The 12744-nt window shown below is 42.0% G+C and overlaps 1 protein-coding gene across 1 annotated transcript; it reads left to right on the top strand.

The window, feature by feature from the left end:
- Window positions 1–3966: 3966 nt before the first annotated feature.
- loxl5a (lysyl oxidase-like 5a) lies at window positions 3967–9406 on the top strand. Its single transcript, XM_052073684.1, has 7 exons — window positions 3967–5000; window positions 5514–5622; window positions 6904–7041; window positions 8495–8651; window positions 8738–8833; window positions 8900–9015; window positions 9115–9406. The coding sequence occupies exons 1-7, from the start codon at window positions 4268–4270 to the stop codon at window positions 9119–9121; spliced, it is 1356 nt and encodes a 451-aa protein (XP_051929644.1). The 5' UTR covers window positions 3967–4267; the 3' UTR covers window positions 9122–9406.
- Window positions 9407–12744: the final 3338 nt, after the last annotated feature.

Raw genomic sequence — 12744 nt, 5'->3', positions numbered from 1 at the left:
TTTCTATTGTTAAGGTCAACACAACGCCTCATGCTGATGCTAAATATAGAGCATGGTCTGACATGAACACTGAGTCATTGCAACATGGAAAAAAACTTGAAATGTAATTAGTGTAACATAAGGACATGATCTTGTGATATGGCGCCCTGAGATGGGAAATGAGTTTCATGGTCGAAATAGTGCTCGTGCAAATAGATGCTGTTCATGTAAATTATTTCTCACAATGACAGAGAGAGAGAGTGAATCTGTGCAGTATATGCATATATTCACAACAGTTTTTATAACATGATTGTTATAGTTTTCCGCAAAGAAAAATTTGCCATCTTGAGAATTTAGGATATTACATAAGAAATAAAGCCATAAAAATGATTAAATAAAATGTGATTTGAATTGGTCCTCTGAAATGTATGTTTACATGTGTTCACTGAATCTACAGTATGTGTGTTTCACTTTTTGAATGTAACTGCTGAAGCAAACAAACTGTTTTACAATATATTTTACACAGAAGCGCCTGGATTAATTTTGTATATAAATATGTACATTTAAAAATACACTCAAAATTAATATCAAAGGTTGTTTTGCATTCATATTTGACAGCATATGCACATACAATACTAATTAACAAATTTTAATGGTTTCAAAATGTTTGTAGTTATATGAATTAAACCAAGCCATAGTAGTCAATAGGGATGGGTGTTTGGCTAAAAACATGAGTAAAGTTAAAGATCAATCGCTTTGTCAAAGTGATCTATAAGCCAAGCTGTTTTAAAATATATTTAATGGAATGGAAGAATTTGAATGTTCTGAACTCCTGTGTCCATGCCAGTGTTCCTGTGAGCATGCTGCCAAGAGAAGTTGCCATAGCGTGAATGTTGTGCAACTTTCCATCGCTTATGTCACGTAATGAACGAACGACGCCTCGGCCAAATGCAGCAGCTCACCTCAAGTACGTGTCATAACTGTGTTTATTATCGTTACTCATTATTGAAACTGTATTTCTGACATCAGTTGTGGCTTGGCGCAATGTGACACATGTATGACTTGTGGAAATGGAGTGACAAGGGGATTGTTGTGACGCCCTAACAGGTGGACGCGGTCGGAAAAGGCGCTGGCTTGGTTTCCCGGTGCTAAAAGTGACAGCAGAGTGAGTGAGTGAGTCTAACCTGCAGGCGAGCACATGCTCATGTTTAAAATCTCCTCAAGTAACCTCAAACAAAGTAAAGTCATCAAGGTCGCGGCCTATGCGTGTCAGTCACTGGATAGAGTAGACATGTCAAATTAATATACTATAATCTGAACACAATGGCTACATTATCCCAAGCTGCTTTATACAGTGAAAACAAATCCAGTCTAGACACTTTTATTGAATAGAACACCACAGTGAGTGAACCCTCAGACTAAAGCACATTCATAAAGAGGTACAAGATTAATATCTCAAGAATGTAGTTTATCCGTATGTACTATGTATGTCTATGATGGATGGTCATTTGAACTCACTTTTTGGGAACATAAACAATCAGCACTTGCAGCCATGGAGAGAATATGGAGCCTGTATTTCAACCAGTGACCCGAGAACTCTCAGGCGGATATCACATTAGTTACATTAGTGGGGGTGCTTAAAACATATTCCAAAGAACAATTTTGACTTCCCCTTTTAAGTTTGCCAGTGAACACCTTAATGACCCGGAGAAGGTTTCGGAATCGATTTAGTTTCCATTTGACCTTTTTATAAGTCTGACATTTCACTCTCCGAAGAGAGTTTGAGCATCACTCATTGATGGTATCGCATTGCCCCGTGTGGGACGTGCCAGGAGACACCACGTCTGCCAGGGGTTTATGAGGTAAGTCTGAGTACAAGACAGGAGAATGAGAAGCATCCCGATATAGTGGAGGAATCATGCTCATGTGGTCACAGACGGCCATGAGACCACTGCCTGTCTGAACCTTGTGATTCAACCATGGTCGGACGTGTCCAAGTACTCGCGTTGCTCACACGTTGTGGATTTATATTTACAAATTGTTTACAGGCTGTGAGTGCTTGGCACCCAGCACATGTGTTGATATATTTAGATGTGTGCTTTTGTGGTGCTGGTGGAGGAACAGACCATGGGGGTTTTACATAATATTCACACCTCTCCAATTTACAAAGAATAATTTATAATGTGGCGGGATGGTGAACAAATGGTTAACCCACAGGTTTCTGCTGTGATGATAAGTCTGAATGGTTATTTTGTCATGTGTCTTGCTATTGGCTGGCAACTGTCCATGGTGTCCACCGCGTCTCTACCTTTGTCCATTTAACGGGACTCCATTTTAGGGCAAGTGCTATAGAAAAGGCAAGCGTGGGATTACTAGTACTACTAGTATATTCTTACTAATTAGTAACAATAGTGGTCAGAAAGATAGTGAACCACAATAATAAAAACTAAGACAATTATTGGTACCGTGAGTCTTGCATTGGATATCTATGAGCATTTGATTCGCTCTGCTGGTGTTGATTTTAGCGCGTGTACTGCCACCGTGTGGCAAGTTGAGGGACACGACCGCTGAAGCGGTACAGTCACGCTCATCAGGCAGAATTTCACTTCAATTTTCTCTCCACTGCGATCAAACTCATTCAAAGCTATAATGTCTTTGTATGATTTTTTTTTGCTCCCTCAGACAGCTGGCCAAAATAAAACCTCTCCTCTCACATGAACACGTTGAGACAGTAATTTATGCCTTTGCCACATCCCGGCTCGATTACTGCAATGCCCTTTACTTTGGAGTCAGCCAGTCCTCCATTAAGCGCCTTCAGCTGGTCCAGAATGCCGCTGCCTCTCCCTCGTAAGAGGGAGCACATAACTCCTTATCTGGCATCCCTTCACTGGCTCACCATTCATTTTAGAGTTATTTTCAAGATCCTCCTCTTTGTTTTCAAACCTCTGAATAATCTCGCGCCACCTTACCTCTCTGAGCTCATCCGCCCCTACACACCTGCCCGGCGCCTCGGGTCTGTGGACCAGACATTATTAGAAGTACCAAGAACTAAACTGAGGCTCAGAGGGGATCGAGCCTTTTCTGTTGCTGGTCCCTCTCTCTGGAATGACCTCCCACTGAACATTCGGCAAGCCTCCTCGCTGCCCATCTTCAAAGCCCTCCTCAAAACTCACTTGTATTCTTTGGAATTCGACTCAGCATGACTTAGATTTGTTCTTGGTTTTACTGTTTGGTGCTTTCTACCGCCTTTATTACCGATTTGTCTTACTGTTTATTGTGCATGTTAAATTGCTCCATGTACAGCACTTTGTATGCAGCGATGGCTGTTTTAAAGTGCTCTTTAAATACTGTTGACTTGACTTGACTTATAGATCGTACCTCCACAAGGGGGCGCAAATTCCCAATGTACACGCTAAAGAGTGATTCATAGCACCAGAAAACCAGTACTCATTTTATTGTATTTTGGGGCACAGCAATGCCGCCCTGTGAGGCCACATATAATGCATATATCAGAAACCATCAGTGCTTGTGATGTTGTCTCTTTCTCTTTGTAAAGTGCGACCAATCCACCGCCAATTTGTCATAATCACATCCACGACTGACAGGTTTGTCAGAATATCTCGTGTTCAGGGTGCTACTGATGAAGGTTTGACAATGCCTTGTAAATACAGACGGGTGCCAGGGTTTGTGAGTGTTGGTCATGTTGTGAGTGTTGTCATTTACAAAATCTAGGCCCTCTTACATTACAAACTGTAGCTATACAAATGCATTATAGAGCTGTTTTCCCCTAAAATGGTTTATTCAATGTTTGGATTTATTTAATATAATTGTATTCTGTAAAGAATAAAATTAAATCAACAAAAAACCCTATTCACATCAAATAAGGGAGTTAATAAGTACAAATAATTTCATTATAAATAACATTTTAAATGATTATGATTTTTATTATTAAAAGAAACGACTTGACTTATTTAAGTTTTTTTAAAAACCTACTCAAGGAATCAACCAGGCTCATCTGTTGCCTTTTAAAATGAGGCCCCTTCATTGAGGAAAAGTTCCTCCCTGTCCTAAATCATTGACCCTTCTTAGTGGAGGTCTGCACTTGTTGACTGTGTGCTGTCAAGTGACTCATAATAGTCTCAGGACAAACATTTGCTCAAAATGTGTCACAGAGCTGTGACGGAATGGCTTGTGTGTTTAAAACAGGAGTCTACTGCAGCCCACTCCCACTTCCACATTTGGGCACCACCGTACTGGACCTCCTCAAAGTCAGAAGGAGAAGTCGAAGATGGAGAAATTCGCCTTCTTGCTGTTCTGCCTCCTGGATGTTGCGGTGCGCCTGAGTAGCGCGCAGCATCATCATCCTGCGCGCGCACGACTCCACCCGTGGAAGCACAGGTTCCAGTGGGAGAACAACGGCCAGGTGTACAGCTTACTAACCACGGGCACCCAATACCGAGCACCAGCGCAGTCGAGAGGCCGTACCCACCTGCTGTTGACCACCATGAACCGAGCTCACCGCCCACCGCCACTGAGAAGAACATCCACAGATCCGGGTCATATCAACACTGCCGCCCCGGGGCCGAATTTGGTTCCGAGGGACCAAGCCTGGTCACCCCGTAATGCAGCGGCCTTCACCAATCAGGAGTTCTCCGGAGGAGGACAAAGCTCCTCTTTGGACGAGACCGGCGCACCCAGGCAACCGACGCCTCGCTCCACAGTGGCCGGTGATGATGAAAGGGACACGACACAAACTCTGAACACGGAGCGAGGGGGTGAACCGCAACCGACTGACGCACCAGCGATATTATCCAGAAATGTGGTCGAGGTACATTATACGCAACAGAGGACCGATCCGATCCCAGCCACCAATAACACAAATGAGCCACAACGGGATCCACACAATATCCAGCACAGGAATTCTGTTTTCTATAACGTTTACCCTCCGGACCAAAGGAACAGGGCCCCCACGAGACCGGTTTTACCAGGACCGGGCCACGGTACCAGCTTCTTCCATAACGGTACGACACACACTCTAAAGCCGTTTGAGCATCTATTCAGTATTCTAACGTGCAGTGCACGACTTTGCTGTCCAATTAGTGCTCGCTTTGTTCTCAGCATAAGTATTGGCGCAATAGCAGAATAAATTGGGGGCACTAGTAGAATGACTGAGACTCAGTAATAGAAGGACTGACTATGCTCTGAAGGGTCTTACGAGTGACATAATTTCCACTGTGGATATTTCTGCGCTCTATCAGAAGGACAAGGACGTTCTCGTAAAACCAGGGAACACTACAGGCCTATGTCTCACAAGAGACATTTTTTCCTGTGAAGGAAGGCCTGAGCTGACATTCAAACACCGAACCTCAGAACTGTGAGGCAGACGTGCCAACCCAGCATCCTGCCACAATAATAACCATAAACATAGTTTTCAAATCACCACATACAATGTTCTACCTCCTGCTTGGACATTTTCAGACTGGACTATACAGATTATACTGTACTTTACATTGCTAATGTTTTGTCTTCTGTAGGTCTCCCAGACTTGATTCCTGACCCATACTACATCCAAGCTGCATCTTACATCCAACGAGTGCAAATGTTTGCACTCCGCTGTGCCGCTGAGGAGAACTGCCTGTCCAGGTGCACATCTGTTTTCTATACTAAACCTTTGGCCGGCGGGTGATGTATTGTGTGGGAGAGCATTTCATCTGGGCCGCTATCAATTGAGCACATGAGATGACCACATTAGGAAAGAAAATTGCAATCTCGCACCACTCTTCGAATATCGTCAAATGTTAAAATGACTCTTCAGTGCATATAAAAAGTCTAGACACCCCACTTCAAATGTGATGTTTTTGTCACCTTAAATCAAAAGGAGACAAACGAATCATTTCAAAACGTTTCCCAGCGATAATATGACCTTTAACTTCTCGAGTGAATTTTTTTATCAGCTTTTAAAAAGTAAACAAATGAGAATGTGGTTGCATAAGTGTGCACACCCTCTTACAACTGGCACGTGGCTGAGTTCAAAATTCACCAATCCCATCGAAAATTGTGTTAAATGGGAGTCAGCACACACCTAACAACTTTGAAAGTACATATCTGATGAACAGAAAATACATTTCAGCCATTCAAGTGGACTTTTCCTCATATTTGTTTTGCTTTCTAGCAGAAGTCAGAAAGTTTTGTCCTAACACTGACCCTTATTTGAAACTGTTCAGAATTCTCCCTACCTTGACAGTTCCATCTGAGGAAATGCACATACTGTCTGATGCTGCCATCAAAATGCTTCTCTACAGGAATGATATTTGTACCAAAACACATCTTTTGGGATTACGGCCAAAAAGTCTGGTTTCATTGGGCCATAATCTCCCCAAATCTCTCAAACATATGTGGAAAATTCTGATGTAATCTGATGAAACTAAGGATGAACTTTTTGGCAAGAATGAAAACCAACACCAGTTGCATCACAGTCGGTGATAAGAAACATTACCTGAACACTGTTTTGCGAAAATAATCCCACCGCTGGTACAGTATTTGGCACTTTTAGCCCCTTTAGACCATGTCATAAAGTCTGATGCTGCTGATGCAGATAAAAGGAAGGAAGCATGGTCTTCCACTTGAGTTGTACCACATTATGATGCGTGCTGGGCTGTTGCCCACTTGGAGGCTGAGTGGCACAGCAACTGGCATATGCCAACGATCTCTTTGCCAAGTATAACAAACAACTCCTCAGATAAAGCCAGCGGGCAAAACTGCAAAAGCATATGATATTATGACCCGTGCATTGCACAGTATTTGCCAATTGCCCGTAATTCAATAAAATCTGGGCGATTTGTCCACCCCCCCACCCATACAGCTGCAAGATGTGCATTATACCATATGAGACCAATGTATTTACTGACATTTTATGACGTGCAGGTCTGCGTACCATCCGAGGGTGAGCGAGTTGGATTTCAGGGTTCTTCTGAGATTCCCCCAGCGTGTGAAGAACCAGGGAACAGTGGACTTCCTCCCAAAGAAGCCCAGACACAAGTGGGAATGGCACAGCTGTCATCAGTGAGTTCACCTTGTTCTCGCTACTGTTCAGTAGTTTCTTTTGTTTGTTCATAGTTAGTTTATCAAACATTAAAGGTCCAATGCCCCAATCTATTTTTTTAGTAACCTTTAATGGCCTTTTATCGGGTTTGCAAGATGATTTGGGTTGGAAATAGCCAGAATACCCTTTTTTCAGCAAGTGGTTCATAAATGCCCGGCATCTTGAATGAGCCAATTTCTCACTAATCCTTAAGATGTAAATGAGCTTTGCTCTGACTGGATCGCTGTTGCCCTCAAACTGAAGTTAGAAAACAGATTTCCTCTGATTGGTACTTGGCGATCACTTGATGCCATTGGTGCACATCCAGTGCAGTGTTCTTTATCACAATTAATGAACGATAAAAAAAATAGCGTAACAGTCAAGAGGGAAACAGGTTGATCCTGAAAGACGACATTGGCGAAAATAATACTAGAAAGTGTGGATGTTTTGCTTCGCCCAAATTCACTGATCGTACCCGGAGCATCGCTCTCGTGTCATGTGGCGAGAAAGGGAATGCAAGCTTTTCTATTTCATCCATAGATACATTATAAATTATAAATATGGTTAAGTATTATTGTCAAACGGAATACAGTATTTGTGTGGATTGGCGCATTCCTCGATAACGAGGGACTTCACCAACCGATTATATTAAGCAAAATTCGGTGGGGAAAAAAAAATCACATTTTCATGGCATGGTACCTTGAATTATGCTTGTTTTGTCTTACGTGGTTGTTTGGTCAATCTTTTTTTTTCACAAAACAAGAGAAAAAAAAGACCAAAAAACTACTTCTGTTTAATTTCTCGATTTGTATGTTTGAGCTATACTGCCTTGTATCATTTGTTCATTCTGTTATTTGCAAGTTCAAATCTATCATTCTTTTTTTTTATTTAACTTTTTGTTTATTGTGCATTTGTCTTTATGATTCTACAGTATGTTGTTTTGTTTGTTGATTGTTCCTTCATTTGGTATTTGGATTTCTGTTTGTTTTTAGTGGTAAAATTGAACTACCGTTCAAACTGTTGTTCGCTCTGAAATTGTTTTGTGCTGTGAATTGGTTTTCATCGACCATTCATTTTTTGTGGTCAAAGGTCTGGGGTTTGTCTCTTTTCCTGTGTGGCTTCCTACAACAACCTCGAAACATGCTTGCTAGATTGATTGAAGACTTGCACATGGGTGTGAATGTGAGTCTGAATGGTTTTTTGGGGGACTAAATGTGCCCTCTGATTGGCTGAACCCCACCCCTTGTTCCTTCATCTGTTAATTCTATAATTTTTTTTTTTACTTGTCATTTTTCCCCGCTTGGCTTGTTTTGTAAGCTCAATTAATGTTGCTTCATTCCTTCCAGTGTACATTTTATTCCAGTCCTATCGTTCCGTGTTCCTGTCAACTGATTTTTGGTTCCATCTGTCTGTTGTGGCTTTTCTTCCCCGAAGGCACTACCACAGCATGGAGGCCTTCAGCAACTATGACCTGCTGGATACCTCCAACGGACGCAAAGTGGCCGAGGGCCACAAGGCCAGTTTCTGTCTGGAGGACACGTCATGTGACCGTGGTATACGGAGACGCTTCGCCTGTACTGCTCACACACAGGTCTGCTCACAGGGGAATCAGAAGGATTCATAAACAATAATGCGCAAAACCAAGCTGTACCTCTTTTTTTTTTAAACCTCTGTCAGGGGCTTAGTCCCGGTTGCTATGACACCTACCACGCCAACATCGACTGCCAATGGATCGACATCACTGACGTTCCACCGGGAAACTACACACTCCAGGTAATGCAAATGTAACGAGACGTAAAATTTAGCATGCTCAGTGCAATTTTGCCACATTTTTCTCAGGTAACAGTGAACCCTTATAAACTTGTGGAGGAGTCAGATTTCTCCAACAACGTGGCCAAGTGTGACATCCGGTACACGGGAAGTTACGTGCAAGCAACAAACTGCAGGATCACAAAGTAAGGGGCCACTTAAGTGCGTCATATTGGCCATTTGTTTACATGAGTGGTTTGGATCTTCAAGCATTAACAATTGAAAACGGATCTCTTGTTTGACAGGAGCTGACCTGAGTGACAGCAAATTGACTTCACGCTGTTGGCAAGTCCTGCTGCTGAAGTATTTCTTCAAGTACTTCAGTGTTACTCCAGCGATCTTGATGGGATACTCATAGAAGTATGCAACGGAATTGTTGTTTTTGTTGATGAAATAGATAGGAATTGTAAAGGCTGAGAAAATATGTTGTGATTTATAAATATAGTTGTTGGTTTTTTTTGCATGTATTAATTCAAATGTACCTCTTTTTTTACCTTGACAAGTGTATATTTATAAAAGTACATTTTAATGTATAAATGTATAAACTGTTACTATTTAATAAAGAATTTAAGGGAACACCATTCTACTGTTTCCTTCCTTTTTAAAAGTCCTGGCAGCAGGCGTTTTGAAATGGCTTAAGGCAATTGCCTGTGACCTTGACATTTTTAGCCCCCCCCCCCCAGCAAGACAAAAAAATCTTTGAATTTAAGAATTATGGTTTCAAATGCTTTTTCAAAATAACTATTGTGATCCATTACTGAAAGACAAACACAGAAAATATTACATCTAACCTTACAAAAAAATTATCAATGGTGCACCACCAAATGGTAAACATGGTAATTAAAAAAAAAAAAGAAGAGTAAAAATTAAATACCTGCTTCAAACATCAGTCCAGAAAACACCATTTAACCTGTATTTCATGTCAGGCGCTTAATTCAGTGGACAATATGCATCAATCATGTTTGACTCATAAATTTGGAAATATGACTTGAATGTCAGAGCCTCACCGTGACAATCTCGCCGTGCATCACTTCTCTACAGTATGCCTCCCAATTCTATGCTGCTTACACTGTTCTTGAGTTGGAGCCTATATAACTGACTAGATGACGGGCAGAACACCGGTTGTCAATCACAGAACACTTGCAGACAAAAATTCACTTATATCGGTGACTTCGAAGCCCATATGGAACACAGCCCCCCGTCTCTTTTTCCCCTCAAGGAGATGTTTGCTGAGAGCAAGACGTCTTGTTAAGCCTGAAGGGCGTGAGGGATGGGCAGAAATGCCTGTCAGCATTCCTTCACCACCCCAAATGGCAAGAGGTAGAGACATTTCACAGATCTGCAGGCCAAGAGGGGAAAGCAGCACTGCGAAACATGTACGTCAGCATGGTGTGCTTATCTTGACGTGCGCGAAGAGCTCGCAGTCAACAAGTGTCAGAGCCAACGGCGATGCAACAACGTCAGAAGTCCTCTCTGTACTTGAGGGGTCATTTTGTTTGCATAAGTACTAGCTAGTTGATGCTACTAGGCAACGAGATGCTAAGTTAAGGCTGATACGAATCAGAACCAGTAAATAACTGCTCAAGACAAACTCATAACGGATGATAAAGAACTGATGCAAAGGTGTGTTTTAGATTAATTCCAATTTCCACATTTTGAAAACTGGAGCCACCACTTTTGCCATCAGAAAAACAAAACAAAACAACAATTTAATTTAAATTACAGTGTAGATTACATTTTATTTTAATCGTCTTTTAATCATTTACTAATCACTTGGTGTAAAACAACTCACCACTCTGAGAGAAAAGTCAACCATGTCGGCTTCACAGTGCAGAGGTACCGGTTCAATTCCAGCTCTGGCCTTCCTGTGTGGAGTTTGCAGGTTCTCCCCGTGCTTGTGTGGGTTTTCTCCGGTCCTCCCTTTTCCTCCCACATTCCAAAAACATGCTTGGCAGGCTGATTGAACACTCAAAATTGTCCCTAAGTGTTGAGGGTGAGCGCGGATGGTTGTTTGTCTCTGTGTGTGTCACGTTCCGTATTTGACAGCAGGGAGCAGGCGTTCTTGCTTGCCGCCTGCACACCTGCCAACCATTTGTTGGTAATTGCACCTGCTATATTTGGGCGCTCCAGCAGTGGAATACTCACTGCCGGAGTATTCCACGCCGTGCCATTTGCTATCGTCTATTCCTTCTCGGTTAAAACTCTGACTTAAATGACTACTGACTATTATTGCGTGCCTTGCTATTCCTCTCGTGTTTGATTAGTATTTTACTTAAGAACTTTCTCCTTGCTGTTTTTGTTTCGCAAGCGTTTTCTGTTGCCTCGTTATTTCCTGGCCCTCTTTGACCCAGCGTTTTCTGTTGTCCGTTTAGACGGGGATTTTGTGTTATAATAAATCTCCTTTTTTATGACAAAATTCCTTTTCTGTGTCTGCTATTTCGGGGATCCACTTACCTCTAGTAGTTGTGCACGAAGTGATTATTCTGTCGCTTTGGGCTCAACGTGACAGTGTGCCCTGCGATTGGCTGGCAACCAGTTCAGGGTGTCCCCCGCCTAGTGCCCGAAGACAGCTGGGATAGGCTCCAGCACCACCCGTGACCGTGAGGATAAAGAGGATCGGAAAATGAATGAATGAATGTTTCCTTTGTAGCCCCGTCCAGCATTTAACTTGCCCATCCCTGATGTATATGATAATTAAAACATGGAAACATTAAATTATTTACTCCCGCCCACGCATGTCTGGCTTTTCTCCAAATTGTCCATGGGTGTAAATGTAAGTACAGTACGAATAGCTGTTTGTCGAAATGCGCCCTTCAACTGCTCTGCAACCTGTGCTGGGAGTCAGCCTTTGTGAAGATAAGTGATATCGAAGATGGATGGTTGGTTAAGTCAAGACTGTAAATGAGAAGTTTCCTTCCTCTGGTGCTGTTTACAACTATTTAAGTAGCTGAATGTACTTGTGCTGACACATAACCACACAGACATGCTGACATTTCTTTCACATCCCCAGTGTGTGCTCAAAGTCTGGGAAATGAGCGTCATTAGTGAAATGCTCAGTTGCTCTGTCTGAAAGCACTGCATGTGTTTGCCTATCCCAAATGGTTTGTTTGCAGTCAGGAGAAGAAGTTAGTGTTCGGGTGAGTGTGGAGCGAATGAACAAATATGTTTCTCTGCCTCCGACATCCTGCGAGAGGAAACCATTCGCATGCGGCACTCGTTCATGTCAGTGGCCCGGCATGTTGTTCCCTGTTTAAAATAGAAGAACGTGTGCCCACTGACCTCGTCGTTTTCTCCACGAGCCTGTGAGAAAAACACAGCAAAACAAAAAACAAAATTTAGGGGAACATATCCGAGCGCAGTGCTTTTATTTTGACCAAAACATTTATGAACAATAAACACGACACTGTATTGCTTATCATAATACAGATTAATTTATTGCTTGTGCTTATTAAAAAATACATGAGGAGAAGACCTTAAAAAAAATCATACATTAAATCGCAATTGCATTATAGACGGGGAAATAAATTGTAAAGCTGTATCAGCAACTGTGGCCCTGTTTAAAACAAAAGAGCATTTTTTAAAAGTGTGAAAATAATCACAATCTTTTTAAAAAGTAGCAAGTGTTAACTTTTAACTTATTTTCTTTTAGTTTATAAGTTCCACACTCTTGGTAGATGCCTGCTCATTGATGGCTCTTTTTTTTTTAATGCTGTTACTGTCATATTTTGATCCTGTGAGTTGTGGTAGGACAGCGAGGAACCCATTGAACATTTGAGGAGGACAAACAAGGGAAGGCGACTTACTGTACAGACACTTTTATTTTTAATGTTCCTGTTGTGTTCACAGCCTTCACAAATGGCTGTCAGACAATGTTG

Source organism: Hippocampus zosterae, chromosome 8 (genome assembly GCF_025434085.1).
Source record: "Hippocampus zosterae strain Florida chromosome 8, ASM2543408v3, whole genome shotgun sequence".
In the NCBI taxonomy this organism is placed as follows: Eukaryota; Metazoa; Chordata; class Actinopteri; order Syngnathiformes; family Syngnathidae; genus Hippocampus; species Hippocampus zosterae.
This window is presented reverse-complemented; position numbering and strand designations above follow the sequence as displayed.

Coding starts and splice junctions, on each gene's coding strand:
- loxl5a (XM_052073684.1), top strand. CDS start 4,268: ATGGAGAAATTCGCCTTCTTGCTGTTCTGCCTCCTGGATGTTGCGGTG. Junction 5,623..6,903: donor GAGGAGAACTGCCTGTCCAG/GTGCACATCTGT, acceptor TATGACGTGCAG/GTCTGCGTACCATCCGAGGG. Junction 7,042..8,494: donor GAATGGCACAGCTGTCATCA/GTGAGTTCACCT, acceptor TCTTCCCCGAAG/GCACTACCACAGCATGGAGG.